Genomic DNA, 18,548 nt, shown 5'->3' with positions numbered 1-18,548 from the left:
ATTATTTTGATATTTTTATAGGAGAAAGAAAAAGGACTTTCATCGAAATTATTGTCAGTTTCCAAAGGTTGGCGAAATGATATTAACGTTGAATAGCTCAAACCTGCTTCCGCATACGTAAAGAAATGCTGACAGTGCACAAATGTATCCTAAAGCGTTGTCGCTTACATACATGCATATATAGATGATAAAGAGAGTACACCTGTTCTTTGATTTGTCAGCACTTTGATGGTACAAAAAGCTATCCATGGGGTTTCCCAATATTGTAGTCTTTCTATTTCTTATTATGTTATTATGTCTCCTTTACTTTTTCTCTCTCTCTTTCTCTCTCTCTCTTTTCTTCATTTCCTTTTTCATCTTCATTTTCTATTCCTTTCCTTTTTTTTCTTTCACCAAATTCCTATTACAAGGAGAAAGAATTCATTTGAAAGAACAATATCGCGATGTTATTGTTCTCTCCCGAGGAAAGTTTCAGCAGATTTTTACTTCTTAGTAAGGTTGTTAATAACAAAAGTAAACTTATTCCTTCTATTTTTAATAAATAATTTCTTTCCAAGAGTTGAAAGGTGGTGCAGCGCTGGTAGAGTTACACTTTTCTTTTTTTTTTTTTTTCTTTTTTTTATCAGAAAGAGAAGAAAAAGTTGATCGGTCGAAACGTTGTCCGATAAAGTTTTCTCGACAAGAGATTTCATGGACAAAAGATTTGATCTTTTCAGTTCGTAAATAAAAGCTCACGAGATTAAGGCTGTTCATCAACTCTCTTGTTTCTATAATGGTTTACGCCAACAATGTATCCAACTGTAATTCTTGACCTATTTCGATGAACAAGATCTCATCTATACTATAATACTTGTATAAAAGAATTTCGTTAAAAATTTAATTTACACGTTATTATAATTCAATTAGGATTAATAAGGAACAACAGAAATGGTAGATAAACAAAACAACATATATTTAATTCGTCATAGAGTTTACTTGTCGCATTGTTCATAAGTATATAATCATTTCGAACCTAAAACTCTGCGTATAAATATTATCGACATAGGATTTCTCATTGGACTTTTGTTATAACCGTAGTCTCACGTGTAGCTCGACATCGGTGTATAGCTCCTTCACGCTTAGCTTTCTGATTAAAATCGAATAATTTATCGTTTTATTAATTTCTCGATTTCGAAGGAAATTATCGATAAAGTTGATGAAGAGAAAAGGCTAGTTGATGTGTGTTTCATCGAAGGATTTCTGATTGTTTTCTTTTTTTTTTTGTTTTTTCTTTTCTTTTCTTTTCCGTTGTTTCTTTTCTTTAAAAAAGTGTTTATATGTTGTTGCAAATTCCAAGTTCTGTAATCGCAGCTTGAATGTGAGCGTTTAAGGATTCCTTTGCATCTACGTCACTGTGTTGATAGCCATTCAGAAAATAACAGGTCCCAGATGTGTTTGCTGGCATTTCCTTCGGTAAATTATTCTTGGTCCGCGGTTCCAAAATGAATCCTGATGTCTTAATTAAGTGTCTAAAATTAGATAACATAATTTATAGAAAAGTTAGACAATATTGACTAATCTAATGTAAAATTTGTTATATCGCGAAAATACATCAATACTAAAGAGATATTTTTCTTCGTTATACATACAGATACGTCATGGGGCTGACATTAACTCGTAATGGCTCGCTCGTAGATTCAAATTTGTTGGCCAGCGTTACATTGTGCCCGAAAAGACAATACCTCGGCATTTTTTTACCTACTACTCCAGCCAATACCATTCCTGTATGAATACCAATACGCATCTGAAAAATAATAACTATAATAATATTTTGAAATTAGCTATTGGAACGATTTCATGAATATCCGAAGAGAGTTAACGTTCGATGAGATAAGAAAATGTAAAAGAAAAGTATAAAAATAAAATTTGCGAAGCTTCTTTTAAAAGTTAATTTTAATGTATAAATCTTTTCTTTTTCTTTGCCGTATCGCAGCAGTAGTCCGTTATCAACGCGAATAAGGGATACTTTATAATGGGAAAAGTTTTAATAGTCTTCAAGAAGGAAATAATAAACAATAGTTGGATGATATTGTTAGGTAGGTTAATAGTAATAAAAAATATTATTGATCTCTACACGCATCAATATTATCATCTACCATGATAAGTTTTGTATTCAATCTTTCTAGCAAAATGAATAATTTATTACACTTCCTTTATTTTGAAAATATAGAAAATGAATTGAATAATTTATCGATAAATAAGCGTTATTATTACCTTGATAGGTTTTCCCTCGTGTGTTAAATGTTGAGTACACGTTTGTATCATTTTTAAGCCCATCCAAGCGATTTGTTGTGCATGAGTATTTGTATTTCGATGCAAACCACACGCCACGCAATAAGCATCGCCTATTGTTTCTACCTAATACCGGAATAAGTTAAAAATTACAAAAAGTTTTCCGTAGATATCACGTTTCGATGCATCACAGTTATTAAAGATTAATTATAAATAATAACACACTTTGTATACATCCAATTGTCCGCAAAATATATCAAATTGTTCGTAAAGATTTTGAAGCATATTTACGACCATCATCGGAGTTGCTGTCGAACATATTGCTGTGAATCCGACGATATCGCTGAAAAGCATCGTCACGTCCGAATACATTTTTGCTTCAATCGTTTCACCTACAAAAGAAAAATTTCCATTCCATATTCCAAATTATATGTATCTTACTCATGTAAAGATCTCATTTTTCCCATGTCTTTACTATCAGCCCTTAAAATTGCTCCCTGACTTATCATAAATCGGCAATGAAAGGACCTTATGATATTTTTTTCATAAGAGTCATTTCGTAATTCAGTAAATTGATGACCAATATTATTTTTTTATTCATAGAAACAATGATATTTTTTACAAAATAACTTATTGTCAAAATGAATTCATTTTTATTTAAAAATTTTTCTATATTAAAGATCTCTACCTTACCAATATCCGTGACTTACCCAACCATAGACGCTTCGCTATATCCGGTGGAAATATAAGATGAAGCAGACTAACGTTCTTTTCTCTTTCAACATCGACCGCTCTGTTAGCTTCTTCTATGGAGCTTTTTAATTTATCCATACGTCTTCTTAAGCCATCCTACAAAGGAATACATTTATTTCTTTAATTTATTTTATATAGTATTTTCTTATCAATATCCGATATTTAAGATACATGAAATACAATCATAATTTATGTCCATTTCGCTATATATTTTATGACTCTAGGTAACATACTACTTGTCAGTAAATACAGATGCACTAGCCATTAAAATGGCTGTGTGAGAGAGTAAATAAGATTAAAGAAAATATATATATATATATATATATATATATATATATATATATATTGATTTACTCCTTTCACATTTCACAGTGCATTATTACTACGAGAAGGTACATAAACTTATTTTGTTAGCGTTTCTTAACGTCTTAATATCGACCATTGAACGGATATTATTCTTCTTATGAACTCGTTTCAATGTTCAATACGATTTTATTTGTTGACAAAATAAAGACGTGATTTGTTACCTGAGCTCTTGCTTGTTCGCCCACTAAGATAACGTCTCTCGTAGCATCATGGAGTGGTATATCAGAAATAAAGAGACCTCTTCCTGTGAGACCGTCTAATCCATTAAGAAACGGCGAACTCACGAATAAAATCGAATCTGATTCCGGACAATGAACCATTTGGCCCTTCATTTCCAAACCCTAAAAATAGATTTTAAAGTAGATAATAGTTGATTAATATTATTCATTTTTTAGCTCGTTATGTTTTATAATAATTATTTAGTAGGATCTTGTGGAATTAGTACAGGATTGGAATCGATCAGGAATGTATTCAAACTATTCGAATTGTGGTTACGAATTACGAGATTGTACAGTTTGATATTGTCTAGAGAGGAACATACATGGTATAATATAGAACTATCAACGATATCCACCTTGATGTCTATATTTATCTAACATAGTATGTTATTAACATAGTATGTTAATTATTTACTAATGCTCTTTATCAAACAATATATCAATGAATTATGTTACATTTTCTATAAACCGTAGAAGTAACGAGATGAATTCGTTAGATGTTAATACCGTAATTTATCTGGATTATTTGAAATATATTATTAACGATGGATGAAACAAAGTAAAAGTTTTCTAAACTCATAGGGGATTTATATACCTCAGCAGGATATTTCTCAGCGCCGTGTGGCCTTTGTAACGTTAGAACAAATGGCGTGTTCGCGCGCTTCAGAATCTCTTGAAAGGTCAAAGTAATCCCGTGTGGTCGAGTGAACACAAAGTACGTCGATATTCCCCTTCCAAGGCGATCCAAATAATGACCGAAGATTTTCATAAAGCCGACACCCAATTGGACGAACTCGAAGTTTTTATCGACGACGAAGTGCCATGGGAAAGCTTTGCAAAAGCTTGCCACCCCCAAACGAAGGTCCCTGGCTTCAGTGGAGAGTGGACAGAAATAATGTGGCGCGACTACGTCGGAATCGTCGTCGATTCGATCACTATAACGTTCTGGCGTGATGCGATACCTGAAAGATAACTCGACCGTTAGCGAATCTTATATCCTACTCTTTAAAAGCTATTTCGATCCATCTAAAAGAACTTGGATCTTTTTGACAATCACTCTACCAGAGAAAATTTCTTCAAAGGTGATAGACAGATGGATAGATAAACAGAGGAGACAAAAGATATATTTTTTGAAAAACGTATTTTTTCACCGTAGCTATGATTTTTTTCGTAAAATTATTCTTATTATTACTCGCAAACGAATAGTTTTATCAGCGATTTAAACGATCGAAAACAATGTTACGAACATTGGGTGTTATATTATTAGTCATACGTGACGTTTGTCGAATTTGTCAAACTTTCCAACTCGTACATACCTACTAACTGTACTTCCGGTAACTATCATTTTCACGGATTCATGTCTGATCTTGCATTTCGTATTCCACACATTCATTCGATAATGAAACCTCCTAGACGATGTTATAATCGATAACGTGTTTTCATTGCTGAAGAAATAACGGTCTAAGTGCTAATATAATCAATTAGTAAGGAACAAACTTACGATCGAAAAATAACTTATTGTTTGTTTTTTTCTTGTTGTTTCTTTCGAATAATATTATTAACTTTATCGCTATTATTAACATTTTCAAAAAAAAATTTCTACTTGGAGAATTTAATCGATGTTGCAGAGATATTATACTTCATTCGCAAATAGGTTGCATACATACTCGAAAATGAAAAATCGACTTTTGTATTTTATCCTCTGTCAAATATTTGCAATGCACCATTGATCAATATTTATTTATATTCGAATCAGGAAAAAAAAAAAGAAAATAAATCACAATTGTTGGTAAATTTTAAAGTTCCTTCCATTATATCTATGAATTATATTTCCTAAACGAGTTTCAGTGATATCGGTATATGATTGACGCGACAAACGAATAATACGTATGAATTCCCTGAAACTACTGAAGTTATAACCACGATAAAGACATGCAGAATATCTTAGTAGAGAAATCGATATTTCAGAATTTCAATTCTGCGTCATAAGTTTATCGATAAAGAATTTCAAATAAATTTTATCCTATATAAATTCTTTTTTCTTCGTTTAAGATTTAACTAAATAAAACAAAAGAAAGAACCAAACAAACATATATATATATAAATATATATAAAATTTCTTAAACTCTACGGTAACGAATTAAAATCATAAAATGAATTGTAATCGAAGTTTCGATGATAATTACCTAAAAAATTTGGAATTATAAGGATCGGGCAATATGTACACATCAGCTTTGTCGTTATAAAACTGTCTGGCGATGCCCTTGAGGCTACCAACGAGAAGATAGGCGACGGACGGGTAATCGGTCGTGAAATGTAACTCCAACGCTTCCGGTGTCGCGATGCACACGAACTCGGCCTCGTTATCCGAGCCGGACTGATGTTGAACGACGTCGTTGACGCCGTCGAGAGTCGTCAGGAAGGCTGTCAGATCATTTCCAAGGCATCGAAAAGCCCGCCCAAGAAGGCCGACGCATGCAGTAGTGATCAATTCTTGTCCTAGCTCGTCGAGAAACGCTTCGACGTCGACTTCTAAAAAATAAAAAAAAAATATGATGTTTTTTCTCTTTTTTTCTCTCTCTCTCTCTCACTCTCTCTCTCTCTCTCTCTCTCTCACTCTCTCTCTATTTCTTTCTCTATTTGTCTTTTTCGTTTTGACTTTTTTCTTATACGACATAAGCCGTCGCTTAGAGTTTACTTTATTGACAGTACGTGCCTATAACTATATTCCCTAAAGCGACTTCAATGTTACGTATATTTCAAACGGATATCCGTTTTATCACATATCTTTCGTTATTGTCTTGGACGTTTAAAGAAGCAACTTCTTTATTTTTTGTGTAAAGCCAAAGACTGTATCTGTAAGTAGAATTTAATCTGCATATAAATATTACCTGTCGATACCCGAGAAAAGCTATAAACCAATCGATTCATATGGTAATACACGTACGATATTAGATAGTTTCAGAAGAAAGAAAATTTTTCGATCCCGAGGATTTTTCCAAGAAGCCGAGAAACCAACTTATAATACTTTTTTTAAGCCAACTGAACGCTTATATTCCCAAGATACGTTCGTATTTAATGTTTAATACTTGCCATATTTCTTAGAAAGTTAACGTTTATTCTGATAATAAATATGAGAAGTTTCGTTTTTATTCCGAAGTCATTCAGCAACGATCTTCACACGATCGTTAAATAAGCGATGGAGAAAAAAAACGAAAAAGAAGAAGAAGAAGAAGAAGAAGAGAGAGATAGAAGAAACTCTCATCTTCGGTCTTCCTATTCTTTACCCCTTTTAAGGCCAGTACTTGCAGATCCCTCATGAGATTCCGAAAATAGATACGACCAAAGTCTTTTAACCGATGGCTTCGTTACTATATTATTTTACATTACATGCGCGCGAGAAAACTCGATAATCGATAACGGCCAACGTAATACATGATAACATGCACCAAGAATGACCATCCATCTGGAATATCTCGTGATGAGGGCCCATCAAATCGTACGGTAAAACTTTAACGAAAATTTTTCAAGTAGAATTCTTTTTACTTGTCTTTTCCTCTCTTTCTTTCATTCATTTATTCTTTCTTTCTTTCTTTCTTTCTTTCATTTCTTATTATTTTTAAATTGATGAGTACCCACAATTTCATCCGACAAAAGAAAAATCATTTTATTGTATATTCATTCGATGTCAATCGAACAATCAGCTGTTACGATAAGATTGCAGAAAGATTATTATAATAAAATGCAAGAAAGACTACAAAAAGAAAAGTAATAGAGAAATAAAGTGAACGTTTACATGAGCATTTACAAAGATCTATCCTTTTTTCTTTACCTGCCTCTAACAATTTTGTCATAATCGTAATACTGGTGTACGATACGTGCTTTTTTCCAGATGGTAACTCTGACGAACGAATCTCACGATAAATCTGAAAATCCAGCCATCAAAAGAGATGCACGTTCAATATCACTGTCGTACATCGTTGAGAGGATCGATTCGTTTTCAAATCGATATTCAATGTGATCAACACAAACCGTCGAAGAAGAAAATTACGTTTGAATTACACTTTTATTTTTTTGTTATTGCGATATCCGTTTCACATTCCTGTGATATTAAATACGATGAATAATAAAGTTGCGAATTGCGAGAGGTCGAATATGAGTAATAATTACGAGCTTTCGAGAACGCGTAAAAATATTAAAGTTAAATTAAAGAAAAATTAAATTCATACCACCCGACGAAGTTACTTTCTCTCTCTTTTTTTCTCTCTCTCTCTCTCTCTTTTTTTCTCTCTTTCTCTGTAACGATATATTTCAAAGTATGCATATACATACATATGTAAGTATGTAAATTTGAAATATCAGTTTAAGCATAGTACGAATTTCAGATTTTGAACGAACATTTTTCTTATTATTATGCAAATTAAAATCAGTATGTCATCTCTATCGCGTTTTATATTCTTTGTAGCAGTACATTCAAATGCTCTAACGATATAATCTTTGATTTATCATTTTAGTTTGGTTAGCTCTCGGTAGAAAACCATAATGTAAAAGCAATCCGCTTCTTAGGAAAAATTCATACGAGTGAATATGAGTTCATCGCATTAGCAAATATCTATAGTTCAAAATTTCTTTTTCTTAATATATTCTTTTATTCGTTAAAATAAAATCATTTGAAGTGATTCTATATTAACACGAATACATATGCGTCTTTGACAAAAAAAAGCAGGATTAAAGTTTTGAGAGAACTTGCGTCACGTCGTGGCAGGAAGTTCCGTTTCCGCTCGAGAAACTACGCAGAGTGCTTCCGCAGTACGAACTACTTGTTCCCGTCGTGTTTACAAATATCAACTGATCACGACACCGTGAATAACGCTGAAATATTATTTGCGAAAAATCTCGAGAACACTTCTCATAAAAGATAATTCATTTTTAAAGATTTTTTTCATTGACCAAAATATGAAATAGAATAAAAGTACAGCTAGAACTTGTTTTTGACGAATGACATCTTTTTCGTTTTCTCAAATCTATTATAAGCGAATGAGGATATAAAAATGATACAAATTGGTTTCTAAAATTTTTTATTTTCCAATAAAGCGATTAATAAATTAATTCTAAGATTTATCGATGAGTTTGTTTTTTAACGAAACGTAAACAATTTTATCCGTCAAAGCATATTTTCCTTGATGTTTCTATACATCGGAAATAGTGCAATATCTATCACAGTTACGTGCCATTGGTAAGTTTATCGTCGGTGTCTCTCGAAATACCGTCGGTTTTGCTAAGAGCTGCTTATAAAGCATCGTACCATGTTACTAGTTTAACGAACCATTACGTTCTACTACACGAAAGATAAATTTCCTTGTTGGCCGCAATGGCGAATGTGCACAGAGACTTTACGCCTTAAAATCAGAGATGTTTAAAGATTTTACGAGGTAAATTTCTTGTATTAGAATTATAATCTTCCTCCCTCTCTACTCTTCATCGATATTGGTAACCAATGTTGAATTCTGATTGCCAAAGACAAATCTGTGTACATTACTGTTTGTTGGATATCGAGTGACCAATTCAAATCAACCGGCTGATTAATGGGACGTTCCTGGAGTAGCGTTTAATTGTAACCACAGTACTTGACGGTCCAGTGCAAATTAGGTTAACATACTCTCCAAGATGAAGGTTTGAGTAAAATCCACCATCGATAGACAGGTTTCATGTCAATCTCCGATATATATCCTTTGATCGTATCTATCTACTCTACTTGTCCACTCGTCCATCTTCCTAGTCTTCTCTCTCTCTCTCTCTCTCTCTCTCTCTCTCTCTCTCTCTCTCTTCTCTTTGTTTCATCCGACCTCCGAAATCAGATCGTTCGAAGAGTTTTGTTCATGCAAAGTTCACTTTCAAGAGGGCAGATTGTAATAAAACTCTTTCAAATCGACTTTCAAGTTTTGATCTACGATGATCAACAAGCAGAATTAATAATCATTACGTCAAATTAATCCGTCAAATTAGATATAGATTTACACGTGGATTTAATGATTCGAAAAAAGACAGATTGATTTATCGTTTTCTAATTAAAATGATTTCATATGTTGAGTTAATTGCGAGAAATATTTTAGATAACATGAGAACGAAATTTTCTTCAGCGTATATTCGACGCTACATTATATTTAAAATGGTAAAATTTTAAAAGGAATGATATTAGATTTTCAGAATTTTTCTTCATGCATGAGAGATTAAATGCAAACGTATTGAGTATTTAATTTCAATTAACTATGAATTAAATTGAAAAGTAAGATTTTAAATTAATTTAAGTTTAGGATTAATATTTGCGGTACCGTATTTGTTTAAAATATAATAAATTGGAAAAATTTATATATTGGAAATATTTATAATATGGAAATAAAATAATGTAGGTAACTTTTTTTATTCTTTTCCCTTTTCTTTTTTTATACGATTAACTGAAGAGAGAAGAACGTTCGAATAAATAGTCTGAATAGATTTTAATTAATTTCTATAAATCTTCTCTCTCGTGAGAATCCGTTATTACTGAAAGTTATTAAGAATTATAGACACTTCATATTCTCGTTAACGATTTTCCAGGGACAATAGATAAGATCGACTTTTATCTTTTAGTCTTAACCTTGTAAAGTTAAAACAAGTTTTCTTAAGGTGTCATTCGCGACGTACTCACGAAGATTTCAATGACAATAAATTTCATAGCGTTTGTCACAAGTCAGAAAAATCGTCCAATTGACATCGTTTTTGGACGGCGCCAGTAATGTCGTTAACATTATTCCGAATACGAGCTATGACTCATATAGAACTTCAAGAGTTGTTTCACTATTTACGTGGAAAATCACATTTCTAGGAACGTCAAATTTTTTTTATATAAAATATATATCTATGTATTTTTATAGGGATATGAATGAATCAATCTAAAAGAATCAATTACTACGACCAATAAATACATTCGTAGAAACCAATAAATAAAGCGTGATCATATTGTACATTAGTATTTGTTTTGTTTTTGTTCGGCGTTATTTATTTTGTTCCTAATAATTGACCATCGTAAATGCTAGAAAGATTCGAATTAGTAGTCCGAATAGACGTGGTCTGCGATATGGTTGTAAATATTGGTAAATATAATAGTATACTTTTAATAATTAGTAAATATTTATAAATCAAAGGAGTAATTGATTTAAGAATCGAATGATTATTGATAAAAATAATTTCTTCGAATTCTAATTGATAAGATAATTCATTTTTATCGCAATAGTTTTATTTTTTTTTTCTAATGGTTCATTTATTTCATCGCTCGACTTGATTTACAGCCGACGAGAATTGTCTATTTTTAAATGCATCGTAGTTCTCATAAAAACTATCTTATCGTTGAAAGGTTTGGCGAAAATTATCAGAGGCAAGCATCGTTCATGACATAAACTAACTTAGCCATCGGGTATTTCAGTACAGTCGACGTTACATACGTCGATATACATACATACGTCGATTGTAACGAACATACGTGTGTTCGTATGCTTTAATTAGAATTGAAAATCATTTCTAATTATAAACGAAATGAGGGAATCGATCTCGTTGTAGGGTCTTTCTATTATTCACAAAATTTTACCGTAAAAGAATTGGTCGAGCACAGTGAATTTCTCATTTTTTTGCTATTTTGAATGACATCGTCGACAATACGAGCTTTCAACTAGAATTCAGTAGAGACAAAAGGAGTGCGAGCAGGATTGCAGTTAGCTGTGGTTCGTCGTGCATCGATTCATTAAAATTCTCTCGCTTAACCCAGGAAGAAAGAAAAATAAAAAATAGAGTGAGCAATGAGCATGCATTCTCTTGCTAGATTACAACAAAGAAAATCATCGTAGGGATCATTTCTCATAAATCATAACGGAGTACGGATGCATCGCATTTCCAGAAAATAAATAATATATATATATATATGTATATATGTTATATATTTGTATTTGTATTTGTATTTATGTTTGCGACGAGGATCAACCAAAACAACTTTATAAAGATCACGGTCTTTTATCGTTGAAATGAATGTTCGACATTACATAGTGACAGTTCAGTATCAATATCGATGTTCATTTCTTTTCCACTTTTCTTTTCGTTCTATAGAATCTATGAAAAAGAATGATTGATGTTCCCTTCACGAAACACAAAATTTATAAAGCATTATTGTTAAAATATCGTATGTACAGTATCAATGAGAGAAAGAGAGATAGAGAGTGAAAATCTGAGTGTTTCATCGATTTAATCCATTAAATTTAGTCAGCTTGTATCGAAACAATGTGGCTTCTCTTTCCCACTAAATCAATAATCTCCCACCAGTTACGCGCATAAAATATTATCTTCGGTGCTCCGCTTTGGCCATGAGTGTCTTGCATGCAATTTCTCTGGATCAAGCCTTTCCTATCTCATTAATCTTTCAAAGCATGAATTGTCGTCGAACCTTCGCTCTTAATTGCACGAAATTCTTTTCGTTCTTAGATTCTGCAATATATTGATTATATACACACAGACAGACACGCACACACATACAGACACACACGCACACACACATATACATATACTAGTTTCAAAAACTTTTTCCGTTTTTTTCTTTCTTTTCCTAACATTTTTGAAATTTGTATTCCTTAAGTAATATCAACTTGTCGGTATACATATATTAGATAATATCTATCTATTTATGATCATTGTATTTATTATTTACATTTGACATTATTTCTAAATAAAAGACGTTCCTTACGATAAGGATCGTCCAAGAAGATGCCAACTTTTATTCAACCATTTAAGTATTCTCTAGAGACTATCTTCAAATCACGTAAAATTCGATATATGTGATTTAAATCGACTGAATCTTTAGATTTGTCTGTCGTATCAAGGTAGATACTATAAAAAGCAAGGAATCAGTGAAAACGAGTCAAGATATAACCTCGTACACTTTAACGATTACGAGATCGTGTTCGAGGTATAATACGACGGCCATTACATTGTTTTCTCGTTTTCTTTTTTTTTTTCTTTTTCGTTTTTGTTAGAAATCACCATAATCGGCTCGTCGACCGCAAAAGCTATCAGCGTACTGTGTTTCTTCTTTGTTTTGCATTACTTACGTATATACGGTAACGCGGATATAAAAATAAAAAAAGAAAAGAGAAAAGACCCAATGGCATGTATACCAAAAGCTACAAAGTTATTATCCTAGAGGCAGCCTTTATGGCGTCGGATCCTTTTGAAGGGAACGACCGACGAAAAATCGACTAGAAACGGAGCCAAACAAAAAGAGGGAATATAAAAAAGTAGACAAACGTCAAAAGATATAAAAGATAGGACAATGTTTCTAAACAGTTTACTTTGAAATCCTTCTTTTTTCTTTTTTTTTCGACGGTGCTTAAATCATTTCACACAAAAAGCAGACTTAAGTATCTCACTAAAAATAATATTTTTTCGTCCTATTTCGACCTATCCATATCTTTCATATTATTAATCAATTTAATCTTTAATGTCCGTCTCCAAAAAGTGTTCCATGGATTTCATCCTAATGAAAATGGATAGATTTAATTTATTTCATAAAATCATGATCACACTTTTATTTCGTGATCCACTAAAAAGTTAAGTCTTAATAAACGGTATCAACGATAATGAAAAGAACTCAGCTACGATATGAAAGGGTGAGGAAGGCTGCCAGAGAAATAGTATACGAGTTGAAAGAGTTCGTATCTCGCAATGGATAGAAACGTCCAACCTAATTAACCTTTCCCGCTAGAGTAAACGAACCTCGAAGATTTTCATGCAATTTTATTCGAAAAGCATAACGCCCGGAGTCAGCTCGAAATTCTTGATGTCGGAGTGAGTCCAATCAATAGTGTTAAATGAATAGGAGATGCATTGGTTTGGATGTGGTTAGAGCACTATTCCATCGCTAAGGTGGATCGTTATCAGGATGGTTAGTGTTTAATTGAATACCTGTACTCTATTCGTTCAATCAATTCTATTGAATAAAAACGTTTTATTCTAGTCGGATTTTTATCAACTGACGCAATTAATATACAATACAATATATAATTGATATAGAATATTGTATATCCATTAGCCACAAGGTCTATCATAGAGTATTATATTCCTACTCTTTGATTACCTTTATTTGTAATCTTATTTGTAACATTTTAATTTAATTTCACTGATTTAAACGTTTCAATAGTAACAAACGAGGAAGTTGGTATTACCGTTTCTTTTCGTAGAATATGAAGCCGGAAAAGTTTGGTTATAAGTTTGTATGTCTTTTCACGGGAGAACATTTATGCCGTATGGCTTCGGCAAAAAGATGAAAGGATAACAAAGGGTAACATTAGTACAATGTTGTTAATTTCATTAGCGCTCTTGAATAACATGAAATGTTTTATTTAATTATACTCGATAGTGCTTTACATGCCAATGTATTTATCAAACGTTTCACGTATTATTATATTGTAAACACTTACCGCAGTCGTAATTTAATGTTTCATATATATCTTCCAACAAGTTGTAGTTTTTTTCCGTGTCGACGTTATAAAGTAGCTTGTCTCTGAAACAAGTACAGATATTGTTCATTTTTGTAAATCTTTTTTTACAAATAAAATTACGATATTTTCATGCGCCTCGAGTTAATATAAATGTTATAATATAAATTATGGTAAATAAGTAAGGGAAAGCTAATATTATAACTGGAGAAAGCTAGAAGACTAATGAAAAATTATTATGGAAACAAGATAAGATGAAAATACTTACAGGGATGTAGAACTTGGAAGAGACACTTCGCTTTTGCTCAATAGGGCCTCCAAAGCTACAGCGATCACTTCGTTCTGTAAAAAATAAATCGAACATTATTTTAACGCATAACTAGAAAATTTATTTATTGTTTTTCTTTTATTTTTTTTTTTTTTTAATAATAGCTCTCGAGTCAATAGACGTTTCGTCTCAAAAAAAAAAAAAAAAAGAAAACAAGAACTATCTTGTAAAATTGACATCGAAAATAAGTATTCCATATTAAATGCATGTTTTCTTTTAAACATAAAACATGATACATTCACTCTTTATCATTTTTTTTACAAGTGTTTGTACTTCTTTAAAGATTTGCTCTTTTGCGATTACGGAATTTCATCATCCTCCTAACATGAATCATACGAAATTTCGAGGCAATAACTAAAAACTTTCATGATCCATCTTCGATAAACGAACATTTCCGACGTTTGAGAGCATCATAGATCTTCCGAAAGTTTGGTAAATGTCTTAAAAATTTTATCTCTCCCCGAAGAATTATTGTTTCGTTCGATTCTTTTTACATTGTAATGCAATTTTTTCAGAAATGGAAATTTTCTTTTTTTTTTTTTTGTTGAAAACTAATATATTTTTTATGATGATTTTTCTAATATCTCTTGAAAATTTTCGAATCCATAGAAATTAAATAATTTTCTGCTTCGATTGGATGCATCGAATTACATCAAATTGTCGTTCGACCCGCTTGAACGGAATTGTTTCGTCGATAGCCGACTAGAATCGAGTTAGGACGGGCATGATTGAAACGGCGAAGTTTAATATTAAGAGAACATTTGCATCTCTGCATTCGTTGAAAAGGAATATATTTAAGCGTGTGATGCATTTTCAAGGAATGAGAAATCATTTTCATTCTTTTATAAAATATATTTCAATTTTTTCTCTTCGTCTAATTAATCATGAATTTATGTCAAATAATAATTTCGTTATATTGATTAAGACAAATTTCACATATGTACTTGAAATACAAAAGTATTTCATAAATTTTATTAACGTGTAATTATTCATATTTTAATGTTACAATGTTATTAAATTAGAAATGGATTAACATAGTAATGTTAATAGTAACTTGGTTTATTATTTCAGAGATCATTGATATCAATCATAGTATATATATATGTGTGTGTGTGTATGCGTAAATAAAAAACAGATATTACATTTGAGTTCATTCTATACAATCGACTTACATAACAAATTGCGAGGAAAACACGAATAAAAGAAAAGTGTTATCACTTGAATCACTATTCGATTAGTGAGATAGAATGAAATTGCGAATGATAGGGTAAAGCTGTAAAAGCCTAGAATAGTCGATAAAAAGTGTGTCGGTTAGTAATCACACGCTTTGGAGATTCGATTGAGATCTACATATCGGATTGGAAAATCCACTGGAAATTTACCTTCTATACCTTCTAGTATGTCCTTCTGTCGACTTCATTTAATGAAAGTAAGAAATTTCCTTCGGGTTTTAATAGGAAATATTTTGAGAATATTCAAGATAATTACTTTTTCCAAGGTGAAAACTATAGTATTTATTATGTTGAGATTTTTTGCGGTTGGTTCGGAAATAATATTGTGTGTAAAAGATGATCGAAGCTTTCATTATTGGTTGATCATAAGTTTAAAAGTTTCTTTAAGTTATTGATATTTTCCAGACTATTATAATCAAATATCTGATAGCTATTACTTTCAATAGATTATTGGGTTCATTAAAAATTATACATTCATATATAAGATATATAAAATTTTATATATACATTTTTTAATTATATCATACACTATATATTAAAATACATGTTCGATACTTAGATTTATACAAACAAAACGATAAAAATTTTAATTTATCGTGAAATATGGAAAAAAAACACACAGAGTTTTTCAAATCCCAGCAAAAAATAAAAAAAAATAAAAATCCCACTGTTGAAATTGTTCACAGCGCATTCGAATCGTTGCAAGTCAGCAATTGTAATCGCTTTGTTTCGTTAACAAACGCAACGTTGGTTCTGAAGCGTGCTATTAACGAACATTTGAAACGCATTGAGCAAACATTTTTTCTGAAAGAAAAAGTGAAATATAATAAGAGCATTCATTATATTGTATTCATAAAATATTTCGTTTGTCTCTCTGTCCAAAGCCACATTGAATTTGGCAAAGTCAAAGGCGTTTACTTGAATTCAATGTCTCGATAGTTGTGCTCCAATTGGTGGCCAAAATCGATAGAGGTGCCGTCGAAAAGAGAGGACGAGAGAGAAATAGAAGAGAAAGACAGAGAGAGAGAGAGACAGAGAGAGAGAGAGAGAGAGAGAGAGAGAGAGAGAGAGAGAGAGAGAGTTATAGAAGGTCATTCAAACTATTATTTCACAGAAAGTACAAATATTTATAGAATATCAATGATTCTTCTAGAATCTTTAGGACATGGGAAACCAAAAGATGGATAATTAATCAAATATATTTCTTCGTTCACGATTCAACGATTTCACTCTTAATCATTCTCATTTGATGTAACTACATGTGATTTTGATTAATGATAATTTCATCAAATTTGATTGATTTCTATTAATCAAATAATCTATTCATTTCCATTCTCGTTTATCGCAAAGTCAAGAGAATCTAATCAGAAGGAATACTTTTCTTGTTGATAAATGATTGGATATTAATAAAATATCTTGTTTAGTAGAAAACGAACAGTATGGCGTCATGGAGAAGTTTTTGAGTTAATCAAGTATGTCACGTTAAAGCGTATTATCTTCTTCTTTTTTTTTTTTTAACATGGTTAACAATTTTATAGGAGAAGTTATAATCTTTATAATACACAATTTTCAGATTCTCCGTAACTTAAAGTTCGCTCGCTCGTGGTACCCATTCCATTAAATTTTTTTTTCCTAACAGTTAAGCGACTGCAAGACTTTCTGCATTGTTCAAAAATTCGTTTTACTTTTCGAGCGCGACAAGAGATCTTATAAACTTTGTTTTGGAATATATTTTTTTCGATTAGCGTGCTTTTACTTTAAGCCGGGATTAAATCTTTCTAACATATACCTATTTATATATTCATTATTTCATTGCATTGCGTTGAAATTTTTAATGGAACTATATATATATATATATATATTTTTTTTTTTTTCAATCGATCTTTATTTATTTCAAATTCCGTTTGAAACTTCTAGATAATGTATTTCGATCGAGTACCTACGAATAATCTCAGTTTCTCTTCTCTTCGACTAGATTCTTCCCTTTTACGGATATCGCGAAGTAGACGGGACTATTCGATGAGTATACGCTCACTCACCGAACACAATTTCCGTTGATTTGCCTAAATAACGAAGTTTCGAAAGGGCCGCCAGTTCGATTCGTAGGAATGTCGTTGGAAACAAAATGTGAAGCTGATAGCCCGAAACAGAAATGGTGAAGTTGCAGTTTCGTAACACGTCACTGTCAAGTTTTCCATCGATCGGTTTAACAATATTAGTTACTGTACGAGTTTCATCTTTTTAAATTTCCCAGATTTTGTTATATCGTCAAAATTCTTTTTCCTTTTCCCTTATTTTCTTATAGCAATACGGTTCAATTTTCGATGAATCGAGATAATATGAAGTAAAGTTAAAAGAAACTTACACGATAATAATGCGAAAAGCGACGAACTATACCTTCTGTTCGCTTTTGTCACAATCTTTCGATGACAAATACAATAGTATCAAACTCGTCCTTCTTCTTTCTTTTTCTTTTTCTTTCGAAGAACGTACTCAATGCTCGATCATTTATCACGGAAAGGATGTGAATTATTAACGCTTCGTTGTTTGTCTTAAGGTCAAATTCATGAATTAAATAGTTTTAGAAATAATACTTAACAATGTTAATATTATTATTTCAGAAATAATGTTTTTTTTCTTTTCTAACAATAAAATCGTATATTAATTTGGATAACTTAAATCTTTTATAATATGTGATGTTAATTATAAATACGATTTAGAAAAAATATATATATATATATATCCAATGTTTAATAGAAAAATATTATCTTTTTGGATGATTGAAAAAATATTATCTTTTTTAATTTTCTTTCTTTCTTTTCTCTAAATAATAATCGATGAGATCAGGATAAGCTTAGCCAAT

The 18,548-nt window shown here is 31.4% G+C and overlaps 1 protein-coding gene across 2 annotated transcripts in view; it reads right to left on the bottom strand.

Moving 5' to 3' along the window:
• Nucleotides 1–975: 975 nt before the first annotated feature.
• Nucleotides 976–18,548, bottom strand: part of Gycalpha99B (guanylate cyclase 1 soluble subunit alpha 2) — a 109,829-nt gene continuing 92,256 nt past the window's right edge. For both annotated transcript variants that reach the window (XM_085664812.1, XM_085664813.1), the window contains 10 exons: nucleotides 14,394–14,467; nucleotides 14,108–14,190; nucleotides 5,795–6,140; nucleotides 4,204–4,570; nucleotides 3,552–3,731; nucleotides 2,982–3,120; nucleotides 2,497–2,663; nucleotides 2,254–2,397; nucleotides 1,629–1,783; nucleotides 976–1,508 (listed from right to left, as the gene is read on the bottom strand). In XM_085664812.1, coding sequence (XP_085520938.1) covers nucleotides 1,313–1,508; nucleotides 1,629–1,783; nucleotides 2,254–2,397; nucleotides 2,497–2,663; nucleotides 2,982–3,120; nucleotides 3,552–3,731; nucleotides 4,204–4,570; nucleotides 5,795–6,140; nucleotides 14,108–14,190; nucleotides 14,394–14,467 — 1,851 coding nt within the window. In that variant the 3' untranslated portion in view covers nucleotides 976–1,312. The remainder of the gene's footprint in view (nucleotides 1,509–1,628; nucleotides 1,784–2,253; nucleotides 2,398–2,496; nucleotides 2,664–2,981; nucleotides 3,121–3,551; nucleotides 3,732–4,203; nucleotides 4,571–5,794; nucleotides 6,141–14,107; nucleotides 14,191–14,393; nucleotides 14,468–18,548) is intronic.

The sequence above is a fragment of the Vespa mandarinia genome, chromosome 2 (assembly GCF_050613455.1).
Source record: "Vespa mandarinia isolate Hongniang chromosome 2, ASM5061345v1, whole genome shotgun sequence".
In the NCBI taxonomy this organism is placed as follows: domain Eukaryota; kingdom Metazoa; phylum Arthropoda; class Insecta; order Hymenoptera; family Vespidae; genus Vespa; species Vespa mandarinia.
Note: the sequence above shows the minus strand (reverse complement) of the source record. Positions and strands in the feature narration are given on the sequence as shown.